Source organism: Melopsittacus undulatus, chromosome 6 (genome assembly GCF_012275295.1).
Source record: "Melopsittacus undulatus isolate bMelUnd1 chromosome 6, bMelUnd1.mat.Z, whole genome shotgun sequence".
In the NCBI taxonomy this organism is placed as follows: Eukaryota; Metazoa; Chordata; class Aves; order Psittaciformes; family Psittaculidae; genus Melopsittacus; species Melopsittacus undulatus.
Genome location: NC_047532.1, coordinates 50551160 through 50569561, shown reverse-complemented (window position 1 = coordinate 50569561; position 18402 = coordinate 50551160). Strand labels below are relative to the sequence as shown.

The following is an 18402-nucleotide window of genomic DNA, read 5'->3' as shown; positions in this document are numbered from 1 at the left end:
ATGGATACATTGTACAGTGTTCTCACCTTGAATAGCTAAGTGTACCCATCTTCAATGTACTCTGGGAATTAGGCAATAGGAATCAGACAGGCTAGAGGGTATGCCCAGAGGCCCCCAAAATCCATAGCAAAGGTCTCAACCTCCCCAAGCACTCCACTGAGGCAGTATTATAGCTTCATTTTACAGACAGGGAAACAAATGCAAAGAGATTAGTGGATTTTCACAAGTCACAAAAAAGGAGTGGGTGTCAGGGCTGGGAATGATAAAACAAGCCTACACCCCTTCCAAAACATACACTCAAATAGACAATAGATATCCAGCTTCCATAGAGCAGTTTACTTAACACATTCACAGAGTCTTTGTCAGACTAGTGATCAATTTGTGGTCATGGCAATCTCAACAACTTTTCCCTCATGTTGTTTTTAAACTCCTGCAAGCCCAAAGGCAAAGTCTCTCTTCCTGTCCAAGCATTTTGCCTTCCTCATTGAAAAAAACCCTGGGTTTTGGTGGATGTGGCTCTAGATTCTTTTTTTTTTTTTAAGCAGTGAAACACTTGTACTACAGAGGAGGAAAAAACAAAACAAACACAATAAAGCATCTCCAGAATTAGAAATACTTTCACATGCTTCTAAAACAAGTGGATGACTTGACCAAGGAGCTGAGGCCCTGACTCCAGGCTGTACAGTCCTAAACATGACTTAACACTGTTGCAGTGTCTCGAATTTAGGCCCAAACCTGTTGAGTTCTTTGCTCAACACACTGCATCCTTTGCTGACCTGGTGATGTCTCCCCATCTCCAGCCTCACAGGCACCAGGCCTGTGGATAATAGAGGGCTGTGATTCCACGTTGGTTTATTAATGGCCTTTCATTGTTCTGTACTTCGAATAGCATGCTTCTAAGCAAGCTGTCAAACCTGGCAGCTAAACCTCTGTTCTTGCTGCCTAACTGAGAACTCATTTGGCAGGAGGAAATAAATAAAAAGAAAAGGTTTTTTGTCATCTCAGCACAGAACAATATGGTCCTCTGAACTAACACTACACCATTAACAACCCCAGCACTAAACACAGCTGTATGTAAGCAAAGCATTTCTCCTTTTAAGTTCCAAATACTGTGGGCTAGCTAAAATTTCTGAGTCTAAATCTTCCATTTGTGATGTCTTCTTTCACAGCTGGAGGAACACACACAGCTTCTCCTATGGAAGGAACATGAGCACACATGTGCAGGACACACACATGCAGTACACATGGCTACTGATTGATGTACACACATGAAATACTATGGATGCTAAAATCAGAACACATTTTCTATTGGAAAAGACTAAAGTCTTTTATACGGATGGAAAACTGGTGCTATGCTAATGGCTCACTTAAAGAGAAGAGAAAGAAAAACTGAGTTCTCAACATTTCTCCAATCTTGTAAGCTAACAGCTCTGCAGCCTTCTGTAAGTAATGTGTATTTCTCACCCCCAGCTGAGGAAAAGGGATCATGAAAACAAAGTGACATTTAAACAAAGTACAGGATTGCTTACATTCCAGTACTCAGCATAGTAATTCTCACTTCTGCTGATCTGTCCTCTGTGGGGGTTTCGGGAAATGTCACTGGAAAGGTGCAAATTTCAGGGAGAGCAAAGCACTGAAGACTGCATCAGCAAGTGTGGTAAATGTACACAGAGAATAATGCAAATAAACAACCTGTTTTAACTACTCAAGATTTAATCTTGTCCACAAGTACAGTTTCAGGATAGCTAATTTCTTCTCCTTTACTGCCTGGATATAAACAACAGAGAGGAAATGGGCACTTAGTTAATCTCAGTAATAATTTTCTAGTAAATTGACTGGGTAACTGGAATCCCCATAAAATACATGTATGCCTTTATTTTGCAGAGTGTGGTTCCCAACTATGCCATTTTCAATGCAAAAGAGTCACAGCTTTGATACATCAATTGCAGCAGAGGAAGTGCAGAAGATAAAAGCGTTTTCTAATCTCAATGGAGAGACTCCCACACACATCTGCAGGCATTAGACTTGACTGTCCCAGCAGGGACATGCTCTGACCCACACAGCGCTTGCACGCATCACAGCGCTTGTCCAGCAGCATTTTCATGCTTGGACATTTGAGCTCCCTGGGGCTTTGAGACAATTTCAAAGGCTGGGAACTGGATTTTTTGAATACCTGATAAGCCCATCACAAGGCATTGCTGTGAATGGAACAGCAGAGAAGAAAGTGACTGCCCAGCTTTAATAAACACATAGTCCCTCAATTGAGTGTGCTGGAAAATGATCCCAGGCTCTCTGTCTGTCAGTGATCAACACCATCCTTACCATGATCCCAGCAGTACAACAGAGAATAATAGATAATAGGCAACAACTGTCACATGTATTACAAAATATGTATCCACTTCATATAAAACAACATATGCTGGTTTTAGAAACTTTGGGTTTTACACAGAGATGTGATGTACAAGGAGACAAACTGAAACCAAATTGCTTAATTTATTTGCTGACACTTATTTTCTTAGAAGTTATGTTCAAAGGTGTCCAATAAATCGTTTCATCTGACCTACTACATACCATAGGGCAAAGTATCACTTAATGTCCCCATAACAAAATTTTTAGCATCATCTGTTTGCCATCGAACAAACAAAAAAAAACCCCACCAAAAAACAAAAATAAAAAAAATCTCCAACACACCCCCAAAAAACCCAAACAACAACAAACAGGAAAAAAAACCAAAATCTTTCATTTTTCTGGTTTTCATCTCTAAACTGTCCCAGGCCCTTTTTCTGAAATCTTTCAAATATTCCATCAAGTTTCACCTAAAATCCATACAACAGCAGCAACTGATGTGCAAAATCAGCTGCAACTGTCGTGTAAGTAACTGGCCACTAGAGGGATTTCTTAAACGAGATAAATGTAATCAGCTAATTTCCCCTTGGAAAAACTGAGACACTAGTTCTGTCTCATTGGAGAAAGTCATTCTGCACTCTCAAACATCTGCCAGTTTCTCAGTCACTGCCTGGGAAACTGACAGAGCAGATAACAGAGTTTCTAAGCTTCATGGCCATTGAGGGTGTTTTCAGTTAGCAGTCCATTTCTCAGGCTCCAAACCTAACCACCAGACAGGCAGCCAACACCTTAACAAACCATTTCAGCATAAATTATTTTTGCCCTGTAACAGTTGAGTAGAACTTTTGTTTTAAAATGTTTCATAACCTATTCAGATCATGCAACCTGATACAAGATTCTGATGCAAGCTGAAATCTCAGATTCTTTGGCTCCATGTCTGTTTTCTTCCAAGTGTATTCTTAACTTCTATGCTGGTTAGCACAGCCTTATAGCTCCATCTGTGTTGTCAGTTCAGGAGACCTGGAAGAATACATCCTCCAGAACAGAAAAGTCTGGAGTTTGGTCCAGCTATGTGCCTGAACTGTTACAACCAGATGTTCCTATCTATGAGTATGCAACTTGGACTCATGTTCTGCAGTAGCAACAGGACCTGGTCAGATTTGTCAGGCAGGCGATTACTGCTGTTAGATGTAATACACAATTACTTTTCCTTCGAGAGCTCACTCTATTGGAGAGGTAAAAATAACTGAGACCTTTCTCCTCAGCAAATCTCTGTGGTATGCCAAACTTATGCTTGCTAACACTTATGATTTAAATCTATCTGCTCTGAAGTGGCTGGGCAGTCAGCATTCAAATAAGGATGCCGTCTATAATCGAAGTGCAGCAATAAATGATGCACCTTGCAGCAGACAATATAGCAAACCTGAAGGTGACTGAAGCTCTCCACAGGTAGCAGGATCAACCAATACCATTGCACTGGCTTTACAATATGTTGGAGGGTAGAAAAGAAGTTACTGCTTTCCTCAGCCCCAGACTAGCTTTGAACATATTCCTCCTCCCTTAAATTTGCATCACATTTATAGACAGATGTGATGTTTGTAGTTCACTACAAACTGGTAGCTGCTGGAAACACCATTGGTAGCAGCTTGATTCTTGTTCTATAAACCAGAACTTCCTTCAAGGCACAGGTATTAGGCAATAAAAACCTGGCAACAGCCTTAGTCTGTGTGAAGTCAGAGCACTGTTCTGCCAGCAGACAGCTATGAGCTCACTAGTCTGAAATAACAACTCATTGACATGACTTTTTGTGGAAGCAACAACCAGCTTGTTTGTGTGAGAAAAAAAAGGGGGAAGGAGGGAGCATAGAAGTGTGTGTGTGCAAGGAGTGATAAAAACATGTATCACAAGCCTACTCCTCCACTCCACGACTTAAGCAATTATAATTTGCATTGAAATCCAGTTTTAAGGAAAAAAAAGGCATTTTAAAAAAATCATAAATTGAGAAGGTATTGAGCAGCAGTGACATTTTCATATTCCAGTCACACACACAGCTTTTTTCAGATTAGTGTTTTGAAAAATGAGTGTAGTTAAAATGACAGCCAGAGCCAGAGGGGAAAAAAATATTTGAAGAGGAGAAAAACCCAAAAACAATTATTATTCTCTGTTAAACCATTTAGAAGAGTCCAGATCAGCTTCTCCAGAACCCTGGAGACAAGTCATCTCAGACAACTAAACAGAAACTCCATCCAGAACTTCCTACTGAAGAAGCATGTATCATTTGGAGCAAACATCAGCAGCATCCAGAAACTGATTTATGTGGGTGAGTCAAGTAAATTTAATGGCATAAGACTGGGAAAACTGAGCATAGTGCTGTTCTACTACTCTGTTGTTCCTTGCTTGGTTACAGGAACTGGGTATGCTGATGCCTCTTCCCAACAGCTACCAGGACTATACATTTAATTTCAGGCACAAGGAAATTTCAAGCCTTTTATTTTGCAAGAACATCAGGCCTAAGACCCTATCAGCCCCTGGCCTCTTCCTCATTTTGTCAGCTCCATTGAACACTTTGGGGTCTGGAACAGTTGCACTCTCTATCCTTGCCCTTAAAATAGACACTAACATGGTACACATCAACAGTACAAAAAAGCACACAGCACTTGGCTCCTAACAGCAACAGGCCTCTTTCTAAACCTCCAGGACTTGAATAATATGCTCGTATCCCCGTCTGAAGCAGCCTGAAACTCCCAAGACCTACCCCTGATGTATACTGTTCTGTACAGAAAAAAAAACATAACGAATTCAGTTCTACCAACATCTCACCTCCATCTGACTGCACTGAAGGAGACAGAACCAAGCCAAACTATGGAAGCTATAGAGTTCCAGGCATTAATTCCAGCAGTATTACGAGAAACCACATACATACACTAATAGAGAATAAAATACCAAGTCAACACCAGCCTTCTTTCCAACTCCGTTGGTCACACAGAATCCAGCAACAATTCAGATTTCCAAATCTTACTCCTATCCACAATCACCTAAAGAATCCCAGGGGGAATCACTCTGTCATACACTCCCTTTTCTTCATCTGTAGGATCTGCATAGGTCAGAAATAACTGGAGTTCTCAAAGTCTTCCACTCCCAAGATGTAACTTCAATACAAAGCCTCATGTAGTAAGGGATCATGATGAAAGATATTACCAGACTTTGGTCCTTACTGACACCACTCCTTCTCCTGACTTTTTAAGTCTGGACAAACATATATCAGGTTTTATTTTCTAAGTCCTAACATCAACCCCAATTTCAGTTATTCTTGCAGGAGAAATTCCCAAACAGAATACTAGTCTGAATCAAAGGCAACATTTTTACCAAACATTAACCTTACAATAGTTGATGTCAGGGACTCATTCCTAAACTATTAGGCCCTCAGCAAGGTAAAGAGGCTTCCCAAACCTTTTTTCCTAAACTTTAAACCCACCCCACCCCTAGGGACTAACCTTAATCACAGCCAGGAGATGGGTCTGTACAGAAAACTTCATGCAGACATGTGAATGAGCTTCAGCAGTCTCTCACAGGACAGCTTTCCCCTCACTGGTTCTCCAAATCCTATTTGTGTTCTGCAATTGCAGAACCACCACCAAAGAGCCTTTGTAATGTTGTCAGAGCACCAAGTTTCCAGCCTCTCCCTCCTTGTGAGTCTTCATCCATTATTCTTTCAAGGGGGTCTCTAGCCATACCTCCTTCTTTGTAACGCAGGGGTTCAGGACCTTTGTTTTGGACAGTCTCTCTGAAGATCCTGTTTTCCTTCCATTCATCCTCTCTAAGGACACACAGCTGGCTCACCTCCTACCACACCTCTTTCACCTCCCTGCCCAGTACCTAAAGAGCACACCTCCCCCATGCAAGGCCAACACCAACATCATACTGTATCAACAATATAGCAACACAAAACACAGTTTCAGTGACCAAGTAACAAACCAGGCACTTCAATTCTCCTTTTCCCAGTCCTTACCAGTAATTCTATGTAAGAACTGAGGAGACATAAAATGCAGGCATCAAATCCTGAGGCACCAGAACTTTTTTAATCCTTCTGTTTTCAGAAATAAGAAAAAGCCTGAGGCTTGTTGTTTTCCAAAATAAAAACATTAGCCTTTGCCCTAGTCATATAGTTCCTATGCTGACTTTTCATCTTTCAATACGTCTTTCTTGTTAGGATTCTTGCTATTCTAGTGTAGTGAGTTGTGCTTTTCACTTAGCTTTAAATATTTTTGTCACTCTCCTGATGGGTTACGGAGTCAATTACAAGTTCTGGTTAGACTAGGAAGGGACTTTTCATTTCAGAAGAATTTAAGAGCAAAAACACACCCGCAGTAAGCCTCAAGGGGAGTTAATAGCATTAATAGCCACACCAGCTTTGAAACTCCACTGAGCAGCAAATCTGCAGCTGTACCTCAGGGTTCTGTGATTTCACACTGAAAATGGCACTGAAAGTAAGCACCTTGGGACAGTACACCACCCACCCTCCATCACTCCTGTTGCAGCATTTATTTATCTTCACACACAGAGCTGCAGCTGGGAGATATAACTACCCCAAAAAGTCATTTCCCTACTGGCAACCAGCAAGATGAAGCAGCCAAGGACCACACTCCAGCATGCATCACGGAAAACAACTAACCAGCTGCAACAAGCTGAGGCAGTGCAGCCAAGGTCAGTGCTATATGCACCTGTTTTCTCTGCAGCAAACATTAAATCACCCTGGCTCCTTTCCAATGAGCTTTTAATCTCACTTAAACACATTGGTTTGTTTTTCTTGATACAGAGATGTCATAACATCCCTGCATCCTCACATAAACCTGTAAGTGATGACAATTGAAAGGGAATAGTCTGGCTGCAGAGCTTCATAGGCCACATTCCTCTTTGCACCCTAGACATAAACTATAGGAATGGAAAAGGTTTCTCATCATTTTCACTTGTCTTAATGCTCACACTTCCTGGTTAACCCTTTTCAAGGACTTGCCACAAGATGGCTTTTGACTATCTAATGACACAGTGTGGGCAATTGTCCGACTATAGGAACTTGCTTATGTTCACTTGGCTGAAGTCTGGTGGGGATGGATTCTGACCAATAAACTAAAAAAAAAAAAAAAAAAAAGCATTCAAGCATTTGCATTTGTCAGAGTTCAACATTTAACTTCCACATCACAATTAGCAGTTCAGTGTATGAAACAGCCTTTTCCTCCAATTTTCCTAAGTACCTTGTAAGGCCAAGAATGATTGAAAATACTGAGGAAATAAGTAAAAAACCAGCCTTAAATTCCTATTCTATTCCCAAAGGTACCACAAGACATTTGTTTTAAGAGCAGCTGTTAAGCAAGTAGCAAAACCAAGATTCTGATCTGCGAACTGAAGAGATAAACCAGCTGCTATCAGGGTCAGGATATAAACTAACACAGTTATTGAACCTAGTTTTTGCCACTGGCAAAATTCAAACCAGACTGCAACCATGCATAACCTTTCCTCTGCAGAGGGATCAAAGAGGAAAAACAAGCAAAAAATCCTTCTAGAATTAAGGGAAGTCTGTACCCTGAGGAGGAGAGGGAATAATAAATCATATTTTTCCTCCTTACAGGGAAAAAAAAATCTTAAGAAAAAGAAATAAAATCCTTATTGGAGCTGAAGCCTTACAAAACCAATGTGAAAGAGCTTATATGAGACCTACCCCGGCACTATAGTTTACATGGACTCCCACTACCTTCTGCTTTGCCATGCAATTTAGATGATCATGAGCCCCAGGGCCCAAGGTGGGGACAGCCTTAAACTTAATGCATTTTCTGGTCCAGATCAAAACCTGCTTATTTTTAGAAGAAGGGCATTAATCCTATCAGTGCACATAGACAGAATGAAAGGGAAACAGACAGAAACCTGTACTACAAGCACATGGGCACCAGGGAAACACTGAAGCTGTCATCTCCAGCAGTGACAGTGTTTTAAGAGTGCCTGGAAAAGGAGCAAGGACAGACTTTGTTGTAAACGTATTCCCATCCCAAAACAACACCACAGGCTTTCATGCTGTTTTACCTGACAGTATATTTACACATTAGCAAAAGGGAAAGACATATTGACTATGTAAATAATTGGTCAGAATGAAAGCAGAAGATAAACCACCCTTCACTCCTTAATAAGGAGGTGTTATTTACCAGTATGCCTTACAGCTATCTCAAATAATCCCAAAGAAACATAAGAAATACTGTGTTAATGTAATTCCAGTCCTCTGCAGTGAAACTCCCTACCCAGTCTCTGCTACAAAATTAAATCATTCATTTAGCAGTGCCGTATGTGTCAAGAAGAGGATCAACATGTTACACTACAAAACATTATCATAACCAAAATGGCTCTTAGAAAACTTCGGTATATGATTTCAAATGGCGTTTGGTCCCTATAGTAAGCTAGAAAAAGTTTTAAATCACCACATATTTACTGAGTCCTCCATTAACTTGCCAGGAATAAAACCAGAGTCATTCTACAATAACAAATATGTCCAAGGACACTGATGGATAGATATCCATGTGCATGGGTGCACACATGTATGATGGAAACCAATCATATCTATGTTTAAAACCTGGATTCAGGCCCCGAATGGAGCAAATAGTGAAGTTTCATTAAAAATAAATAAATAAATTTCAAAGTCTCTTTTTCTTTACTGATAAGTCTATTAGCAGTGCCACAAGCCTGTCTGAAGGAACTGGACTTCTGACAGAAGATGCCAAAATCCACCCTGTAGTGAAAATAAATTTTGTTCCTCTAGCCTGAAGTTTTTGTGCATGTGAGCCCCATTTAGATATAATCGACCCTTGGCAATGAGGACCATCAACATACATTATGCTTCAATAAAATAAAGGAAATGAGATGCATATAAACATGTTGAAATTATATTATGTCTGAGATATCATCCCACAGGAAGGAAATTCCAGGTTCTGACAGACAGCACCCTGCATCAGCTCAGACCTCTCTCTACTCTGTAGCCCATATGGTCTTTTGGAAGTTCCCCAGGACCAAAGAATGACAGTGAGCACTGGCTATGGGCAGCTCCAAATGTTCTGCACACCATGTGTATCACAGATCTATTTTCAGAAAATCCCCATACGGTTTGTAAAGACTTTCAGTTTCAGTGGACTGAAACAAATAATTGCAGCTGTTGTCATACTTTACACAGAAGATCAAAAACACCCTTTGATCTATGCTTCAACATACATCCTGACAGGCAACAGGTCTAGCGGTCGTGCTATCCCCTCCAGCCCCTCAAGCAGAAGCTCCTTCTTTTCCTGTGCTAAGGCAGACTCATGCCATACCAACCGCTCTCCAGTTATACTCAAACACCTGCAGTTTCTTCCTCAGGAGTCCGACTAGCAGTGACCAGGGAGCCTTCTGAAAAAAAAACCCCACACTTGATTTAGTAGAAAGAACGTAAAAAACTGAGAAAGCTACTGGAACAAAAACTACCGGAACACCAAATCTTCGTGCAAGTCTTGTCTTTATCCCAAGGTTTGCCCCCGATAGACCTGCCCTCAGCCAACATATATTTCCAGCACACTCCTTGCCAGTGACTGCCTCACGGGAACAGGTTGACCAGAGATTATGGAGTCTCTCTGCCTGGAGATACTAAAAACTTGAATTCAAATGGTACTTGGCAACCTTCACCTGAGCCAGCTTTGAACAGGGGTTGGGACTAGACAACCTTCAGAAGTGCCCTCCAACCTTAACCATTCTAAAATATTCATGCATAAGACCTGGGATACTCCAATTGGAGAAGCAGTGAGAAAGGGAAGAGGCTTTTGTCACTGTAATAATGGGATGACACCAAGAATTAGGCAGGCTTCCCCTGAACCAGGCCTAACTGATACCTGCTTCAGATTCACCAGAAGTTGAACTGCAATAGCGTGTATGCTAGGAACACACAGGCGAAACTGACATTTTTAAGGGACAAATTAACTCCAGCACTTGACAGCCAGCACTGTTTGTGGTTGGTCTTTTGACACATTCCCACAGCTGCCTTCCACTCCCCCCACACTCGAACAGGCCTCAAAAGACATGACAGTACACAAGTGCACTTGAAAGACACCACCCTCTACTGGATGGGGAAGCCCAAACTGGGGCAACAGGCAAATCAGGGATGAAGAAGTATCTTGCCCCAGGCAGGTATGAACTGGATGATCCCTTGGGGCTTTTTCACTCCTACTTTGTACATATTATAAAAAGAAAAATAAGAATTCTTGAAAACTAGTTCTCCCTGAACTTTCAAAGCATGCAAAGTCTTATAATAAACAACAGTCTCTGATACTGAACTTTGTCCTGCTGGCTTTTTTGACATCTTTTTGACATCTAGCCTCTAAACACAACACCTGTGTTACAAGGCACCAGGTAGACAATTACACAAGTGACAGACATGGACAGACAGGCAATAAAAGGGCAGGCCTGTCTCAAAACATAATTGCCAAAAAATAGCAGACAAAGTAATGGCTGCGTTTTCAGAGATACGTAGCATGTAGGATTCAAAAATAAAATAAAAAAAATAAAAAACAACAAACACAATATATTATATTCACTAGTCTTACATAATTACTACACATTTCAAGTCATACTTACAATATAATCCCCTCACCTCTAGAGGGCTACTTATTCATTTTATGAAAGATCCCAGTACTCACATTCATGTCTAGTATAATGTGTGGGACAAGATGACCTTTAATGGCACCAAAAAGGTATGAGAATCTGTCGATTTGTGACCACAGTAGGAAAATAAAGAAACTACTGCTACCAAGTGAACTGCCATCACACAGCTGATGCTGCTCCTATCGTTCCTCTACAGAACAGCAAAGGTTTTAGTGGAGGAATAGCTCAAGTTTTGCCATGCAGACCTCAGTGAGGCACAGCAGTAATTTTCAGCTTCCCTTCAAAGGATTATACTGAACAGTCTCATGATGTCATTTGCTTAAGTTTGCCAAGACTTAGATGAGGGTGAGAGACCCAAAAGACAACAAAAAAGTTACTGCAGATATTGGGATGGCATAATTTCTATAGTTTCCCTGATTTTCCATTTCCTACATAAATTTAACACACTTCAGTGTAAAAGAGACTGCAGTAAGTAAGAAGAATCAAGAAATGTCAGTTATGAATACTATCTCTGTTCTTAATAAATTCAAGAATCTTGTGTAGATTACTTCAATTTTCTAGCTGCAGAAATTGGGGGAAAAAAAGTTTAAGTATTTTACTTCCATTGTTTCTTTTGATGTAGTCATCCAAATGTAAGTTCATTGGAAGAAAGTCTCTATGCATCTTGTACAGCATGAACATCACCTTAATTGCAACTCCAAGGCTATGCAAGTCCCATCTCACTCTTAGGCCCACTTGGTCTATGTTATTAAAGCTATATAGTAAATAAATTCAAACATCTACAAATATGACTGGGAAACTGAAATCCCGCAAGTTTAAATGACAAGCCAAGTGGAAAGTCAATTTAATTTTCCAAAACCAAAATCTTAATATTGTCATGTGGAACTCTCACTCTCAGCAGAACAAGCAAATTTTAAATAGATGCAAAACACCAATGGACTGAAGCAACAGACAAAGCCAGCAGACTGGAACTTCAGCATTCCTAAGTGATTAATACTGACCATGAAGATTAAACTGACCTTGTTACACAAATGGAAACAAGGACAGAAAACAGTACATTTGAAAGCCAACACTACTCAGTAATACCACCCATCACAAAAGTTTCAAATGATTCCTGCATCTTACCAGAAACTGTCCTGTATGTAGAATTTTTCACATTTGAAAAGCAAACTGCTGTAGAATAAGAAAATCCTCAGATACAGTATCACCCACTAGTTCTAGGCTAATAATACGTAATTACGAAGGTTAATTATTATACTGATCTCATCAGCATCTATTTCCATCTACAACTAGTTCTTATATGTGAAACCCTACACTCACTGGAGCCAGTGTTACAGTATATCCACTGATCTCTCATCTGGGATTTATTCCGGATTTCCACCAATCTCACCTATAATTTCTATATTATTTCTGAAATACAAGCAGGATCTGAGCTGCAAAGCAGGCACAGATTTTCAAGCACAAAAAAAAAACCTAATTATTGCTTCCAACCACCAACTCATTCATGCAGACACTTAATCCCCAGGTCTTTTCAGATGAGGGGGAAGATGGCCCACAGCCATCAGGTATTTAAAGATGAAATTACAGACAACTTTCTTTGCTATACTTCACTTAATCTGAGGCTAAGAAAAGTGTAAACCAGTGTGATAAACTGCTGAATACACATGCTTTCACTTCGATCACTACAGCCAAGACAAACCTGTCTGACAAACACTCCTCACCTGTCATTGAATGAATGTCATTGAGTCAGCATAGCTAATGTTCAAAACAAAAAAAACAAACAAACAAAACAAAAATCCACAACCCCAAGCCATCCAAAAGTGGCTTGGGGCATGCTGACTATCACTTCACTATCACTTCCAGGTCTCTTTTTTCCAACATAAAGAAGAACATTTTTCCCTCCCTTTGCAGTTGTCTAACACCAATGCAAACAATAGCGCAAGTGTGCCTAACATACCCAAGATTCCTAACTCAGCTAGGCTGGGTTCACGGCACAGCCTCATAGATACAGCCCTGAGAAAAGCTCAGCCCATCCCAGTAAACACACCAGGCACAGCCACACAAGGAGCATTACTAGAAGAACTTTCCCTAGCTGAAAAATAGACTGACACAGATCCAGTAATAGCCTATTTCTCACAGTGTTACGTATTTTTGAGCCAAATGCTGGCTAGGGTTTCCACAAGCAACCTGAGGGGAGGGCTGTGACCCCCTCCTCTTTTGCCAGAGGGGCAACTGTCATCTCCAGCATTACCGTTTCACAGCTACACATGTACCAGTTTGAAGAACAGAAAGAGAACCTGGGTTCTGCTGGTAAACTGGGGAGTCTTTGCTGTTCCCACCTCAGTGGCCAGTACCAAAGGCTCACAGACAGGCTGCCTGTGGCCAAGTCTACCCCAGCAAGCTAAAGAGGGCCAGCACAGAGCAGTGTTTCACAGAAATTCACACCATTGTGTTATTAGCACAATACTAGGATGATCCTGTACCTGGATGAGCCTTCACCCACACTGGTATTCTGACAAAAGGATGGCTGGGGTTAATACAGGCCAGTGACCATCCCCAGGAAGCAGTTTGGATGCAGCTTCCCAGTTCCTGGGGGGGTGAAGGAAGAAAGAAAGGAAGCGTTCAACTGAAAGGACTTGAGGCACAACATGCCAGTTGGCCTCAGACCAAATGGCCTGCTCAATTCATTAGTAGCCTGCAAGTCCTTCCGAGGTTGGTCACAACCTTGGCAACTGAAGAAGTCAGAATTAAGACTAAAGGGAAAAAGAGAGCATGAGATTGTCCAGCATACACCTTTTGCTCAGTTTCAGGCTAACAAAGATGAAGATTAATTGATATAGGCTACAAAAAGAAAATTTAGTGTCTACTTCAAACTCATTCATTGTCTTTTAACCCATCTTTACTGTCATTCATAAACTTCCACCCTAGAAATCTGAGGAATCCACTGCTGAATTTAAGCCCTTAAGCAATTCAGAGAGCATATGGGAGTTAACAGATGATATATGTTTTCCATTTTCATTTGCAAGACCTACACTTAGGCTTTTTAAAATGCTGACTTACTCGAGAAAACTTTGAAGTAGAAGGTAAGTGGCAATGAAGCAATGCAACTTTTTGCCACTTCACTGCTCTTCACACTAAGCTATTCCAGTAATGCAACACCACAGGGATACAGGTAAATCATGGAATTTACGTGTTGAAAGGACTTGTCAGGCACAAAGTCTGAAATGCAATGAGCTTCCAGAAATAGATTGTATTGTTTCTTTTGTTCTCAAGAGACTTGATAGATACCATAGGTGAGCTTCCTCTTGGTGGGTACTTTGCGTCCTGAACATTCCAAGCACTGAAAAAACTCAGGTCATACTGGGCAGCTGAAGTGAACAGGATTAAAGCTCTCCAAAGAATCACTGCCTCCTACAGGCACTGATCCATTTCTCTGGCAACTAGAAGCAACCACAAAAGTTGCTTTAAAAAAAAAAAAAAAGCTTTTTATAAAAAATATTTTTATAAAAATGTTTATAATTTTTTTATAAAAAATAAAGAAAGCTTTTTAATAAAGCTTGGCATTTTCAACAACAGATATTCCAATTCAACCATGCCTTGTGTCTGCATGCAGCCCTCTTAAATGGGGTGATATTCTTATAAGAATTTTAGCATATTTTAAGTTATCTTACACTTGGTATTATTTAATGGACAGTCCTCACAAACATTTTCACACAATATTGCAGAGACCTTAAGCAAGGATAAAGGAAGCAATGTACTCAAAATACTCTGCTCAACTTCAAAAAACCCCAAACTTATTCTGCACTTCTACACTGAGATGCATTTCAGAATCCACCCATTTTGGTGATCAGGTCTGCTCTTACTGTGTTTTTTGTAACACTGTTTTATAAACACCAAGCTTTGCTGAATCCACAGTACAAACCACATGTAGGTTCAGGTAACATCTACTCTTACATGTGTCTGCTGTGATGAAATCCAAAACAGCAGAATTCCTATTAATATCAATGAAACAAGAGTCACGGACCTACGCACAGATGAGTCAAGCATTCAGTCACTGCCATATGCCAGCTTGTAATTCCACAGTCACATTCAGGATTATATCGCAGTCTGGTTTGTGCACCCTAAATTCAAAACGGAGGGGGGGAAATGGGGAGATGGGGAGGGAAGCAAAAAAAGAGCCATTCACTGATTATACCAGCCCATGTTTTCTGCAAAGACCTGAAGAGTACTTGAAGATAAGCAACAGTCAAGTTCCTGAAGCATGCACAGAAACATCTAACGCTATCTGCTTAATGACACTTCAGTACCAGTGATGTGAGGGTCCTCCCCACATTCCTTTATACAAAGTAAAACTGAACTTCAGTGACTTTTGAGGTTAACAGGAGTCTTCCCACTAACTTAAGTGAACTCCAGATAAGGCTCTACAGCACCACTTCCGATTTTACACGATTACCACACTTGGGTCTTTCCAATTAATTTCTGTTCCTCCCAATATTTATGGCAGGCTGAAAGATTATTATTTTTTTTTCTTTTTACCCTTACATAAAGGCAGACTAACCAGCTCCCATACTGGTCTAATTTCTCCATCCCGACACACATTTGACTGCCACAGCTGCTCCCATGCTGCGTCTTCTGAATACATCTTTGAATCCATCTTTCAGACTACAATGCTCCTTTTCAATGCCCATCAGCACCTACTCAGCAGGGCTACCCTCCAGCCCTGGCAAACCCTCACCATCTCCCCACAAAGCCCGGTATTTACCAGCCAGGGAGCGAAACGCCGCTCTCCCACTCCGGCTCTTCGCTTCGAGACGCGAGTTCTTCGTGTCTGCGGATTCGGGCAAATGCTAAAGCGGTGAATACACCCAGGCTTCAGGCCAGCTTCGCTCGAAAAACCTCAGCTCGCTACCACACAGCGTACCGCTGCAGCAAAGCCCTCTCTCCCCCCGCTGCCGTGGGACCGTGTTCCCAAACGGAGCGGGTCGTGGGGCCGCCCTCCCTCGAGGGTCCCTCGCCCAGCCGCTGGGTGGGAGAGCTCTTTCCCGGCGTGCCAAAGACAAACGCCGGCTCTTTAGCTCCAACGGTGGGAGCTGCGCCCTCCGTGCCTCTGCCCCGGCTTGGCCTGCCAGAAGTGCCCGATCCCCGGCTACCTGCGCTGCGCGGAGGCAGGACAGCCCTCCCTCTCCGGAGGAGCTGAGGCATCCCCTTCCCGCTTTCCCGGCACGGCAATGCCGGCGACTCCCCGCAAACCCCCCTCTCGCCGACGGGAAAGGGAGCCCCCGCTAGGAACAAGCAGGACTGGGAAAGCTGGAGCTCTACTCGCTCCCTGAGGGGCCGTAGGGTCCAGGCCACAGTCCCGCGCCGAGGTCCCGCAGCCTCGCTTCGCCCCTTCCCCTTACCAGAGAGCGATCCTGTTCTTGGGGTAGTGCAACCTCTCGATACAGCCGAGGAAGTGAGGCAGTGTGTGCGCCGCGTTGCGGGCGATGATGGCCAGGAGCACGGTGGGCTTCTGCAGAGCCGACTCGGGCAGGGGCTGGGGCTCGGGCTCGGGGCTCGGTGGTGGCGGTGGCTCCGGGGGCAGGTTGGCCCCGCAGCCGCTCAGCAGCAGGAAAAGAAGGAGGAGGAGGGTGAGGAGCCGGGGGTCGCGGGGCCCGGCGCACGCAGCCATGATGGGCGCGGGGAGCCGCGCCAGCAGTGCGGGACTGCCGCTGCAGCGCGCCCAGCACCGCGGGGAGGAGCAGGAGGAGCAGCGCCGCCGCCTGCCCGCCCGCCCGGCACCGCGCCCCCGAACCCGGCCCTCGTGGCCAGCACGGCCCAGCGCTCCCCTCCCGGCACCACACGGCCCTCCCTCCGCAGGCTGCAGGGGCGCTGAGCAGCAAGCGGGGCGCGGGGGGAGAGACCGGTTGAAGATTCTCTTCTCCCCGCTCCTCCAGTCAAGCCCAGCCGGTAAGCACCTGCGCAAGTTCGGTCCGGTAAAGTTGTAAAACCTGCATTTATCAACCGAGTTTTTAGGTTGGAAAGAGCCATTTGGCAGTTCCCGCTATAGTGTACTCTCCAAGCACTGATGCTAATGCAGACATCTCAGTTTGCTGCTTACGTGATCTCACCCTCATCTTTCCTACCCGTTAGGGATAGAAGTTTACGTTGTGTTTTTATGTCAAAAAGTATTTTGCAGATATCCCCAGGATGACAGGGCAAAGCAGGCTCACACACCGTAAGCATTCTACACTGCAGGAGGGATGTGGAGGGTGCAGTTCTCCAGCTGGAATATTGCTGGAAGATTAAAACAGTCCCTGTATTTCACTGACTTGCCCACTATAGAAACGTTCCCATGAATGGAGCGACAGCAGTTAAACAACAAAATAAATAAAATATGTTACAGCAATTAAAATTATTGGGTCGTGATCTTGAAAGGGTCATAGTAATCTCAACTCTTTTAGAAGTTAATAGGATTTGGGCATGTTAAATCCTTTTCATGATGAAATCTCCAATTAACTCTAAGGACCCCATCACAGTCTATCCGGTTTTTACTGTGAGTAGGTAGCTCCTGCAGCTTGCAAAGATTTCCTTTAAGCAGGCAGCACTGTTGTTTGTGGGCTTGCAAGACTCAGAGGAAACATTTAGCAAACAGACAATTGTTTAGCAATTATCCCTGAATTCATTGGGTATTGTTTGCAGCCCAAGCAGCATATATATAGTTCATGTCTGCAGTGTTCTTTGTTTACAGAACATGATTTATCACACACACCAAACTATATTGTCTCAGTTTCCTGACCAGATGACTCTCCACAAAACTAATGCAAAAAGAAACATCCCAGGAAAACAGTAAACTTCAGTAAAAAAATCTACAGAGGTCAAATCATCTGCACTAAAATTTGAGAAGCTTCTGTAATTTGTAAGCATCTTGCCCAACAATTATTGAAAACATGTTCTTCCACTTTGCCCTTCACAACACCTTTATAATTTGTCCTTCTTGAATGATACATTAATGAGGCTTTTCTTTCATGGTTAATTTGCCACATGTCGCTTTTATGCTTGGATTCATTAACCAAATAGAAGGAGCAGCTTTGTAGTCTGTATGAAGTGATTAGGATTTTGCAGGAGCCAGCAGAATCCATATGCACACAATGCCACTGTTTCCCATGGGACCACTTGCATTTGGAGGATGGGGACTAATGCTACTGAATTGTGTTTGATGTGGAAGGCTGACAGCTATGTTTTTCCACCCATATGGATCCAGGGATGTTCAAACTGTGTCACAATCCCATTTTTAGGAGGTTGTGTGACAGATTCAGGAGAAACATGCACCTCCTGTTAACACCTCTTTGCCATGACTCCTCTGAAGGTGCAGGTGCAACAACACAGTCTGTGTACCAAGTGTTCCCTTCG

The 18402-nt window shown here is 42.6% G+C and overlaps 1 protein-coding gene across 2 annotated transcripts in view; it reads right to left on the bottom strand.

The window, feature by feature from the left end:
- COLGALT2 (collagen beta(1-O)galactosyltransferase 2) overlaps positions 1 to 16728 on the bottom strand; it is a 54122-nt gene extending 37394 nt beyond the window's left edge. The window contains exons 1-2 of one of the 2 annotated variants that reach the window (XM_031046757.2): positions 16413 to 16588; positions 15776 to 15860 (exon numbers count right to left, since the gene is read on the bottom strand). Coding sequence is in view for 1 of the 2 variants with exons in the window: in XM_005146510.3 (XP_005146567.2) it covers positions 16413 to 16681 (269 nt within the window). In the remaining variant the exon portion in view is untranslated. Of the gene's footprint in view, positions 1 to 15775; positions 15861 to 16412 lie in introns of both variants that reach the window. The other variant, XM_005146510.3, reaches the window with a different exon arrangement.
- Between the last annotated feature and the right edge of the window lie 1674 nt (positions 16729 to 18402).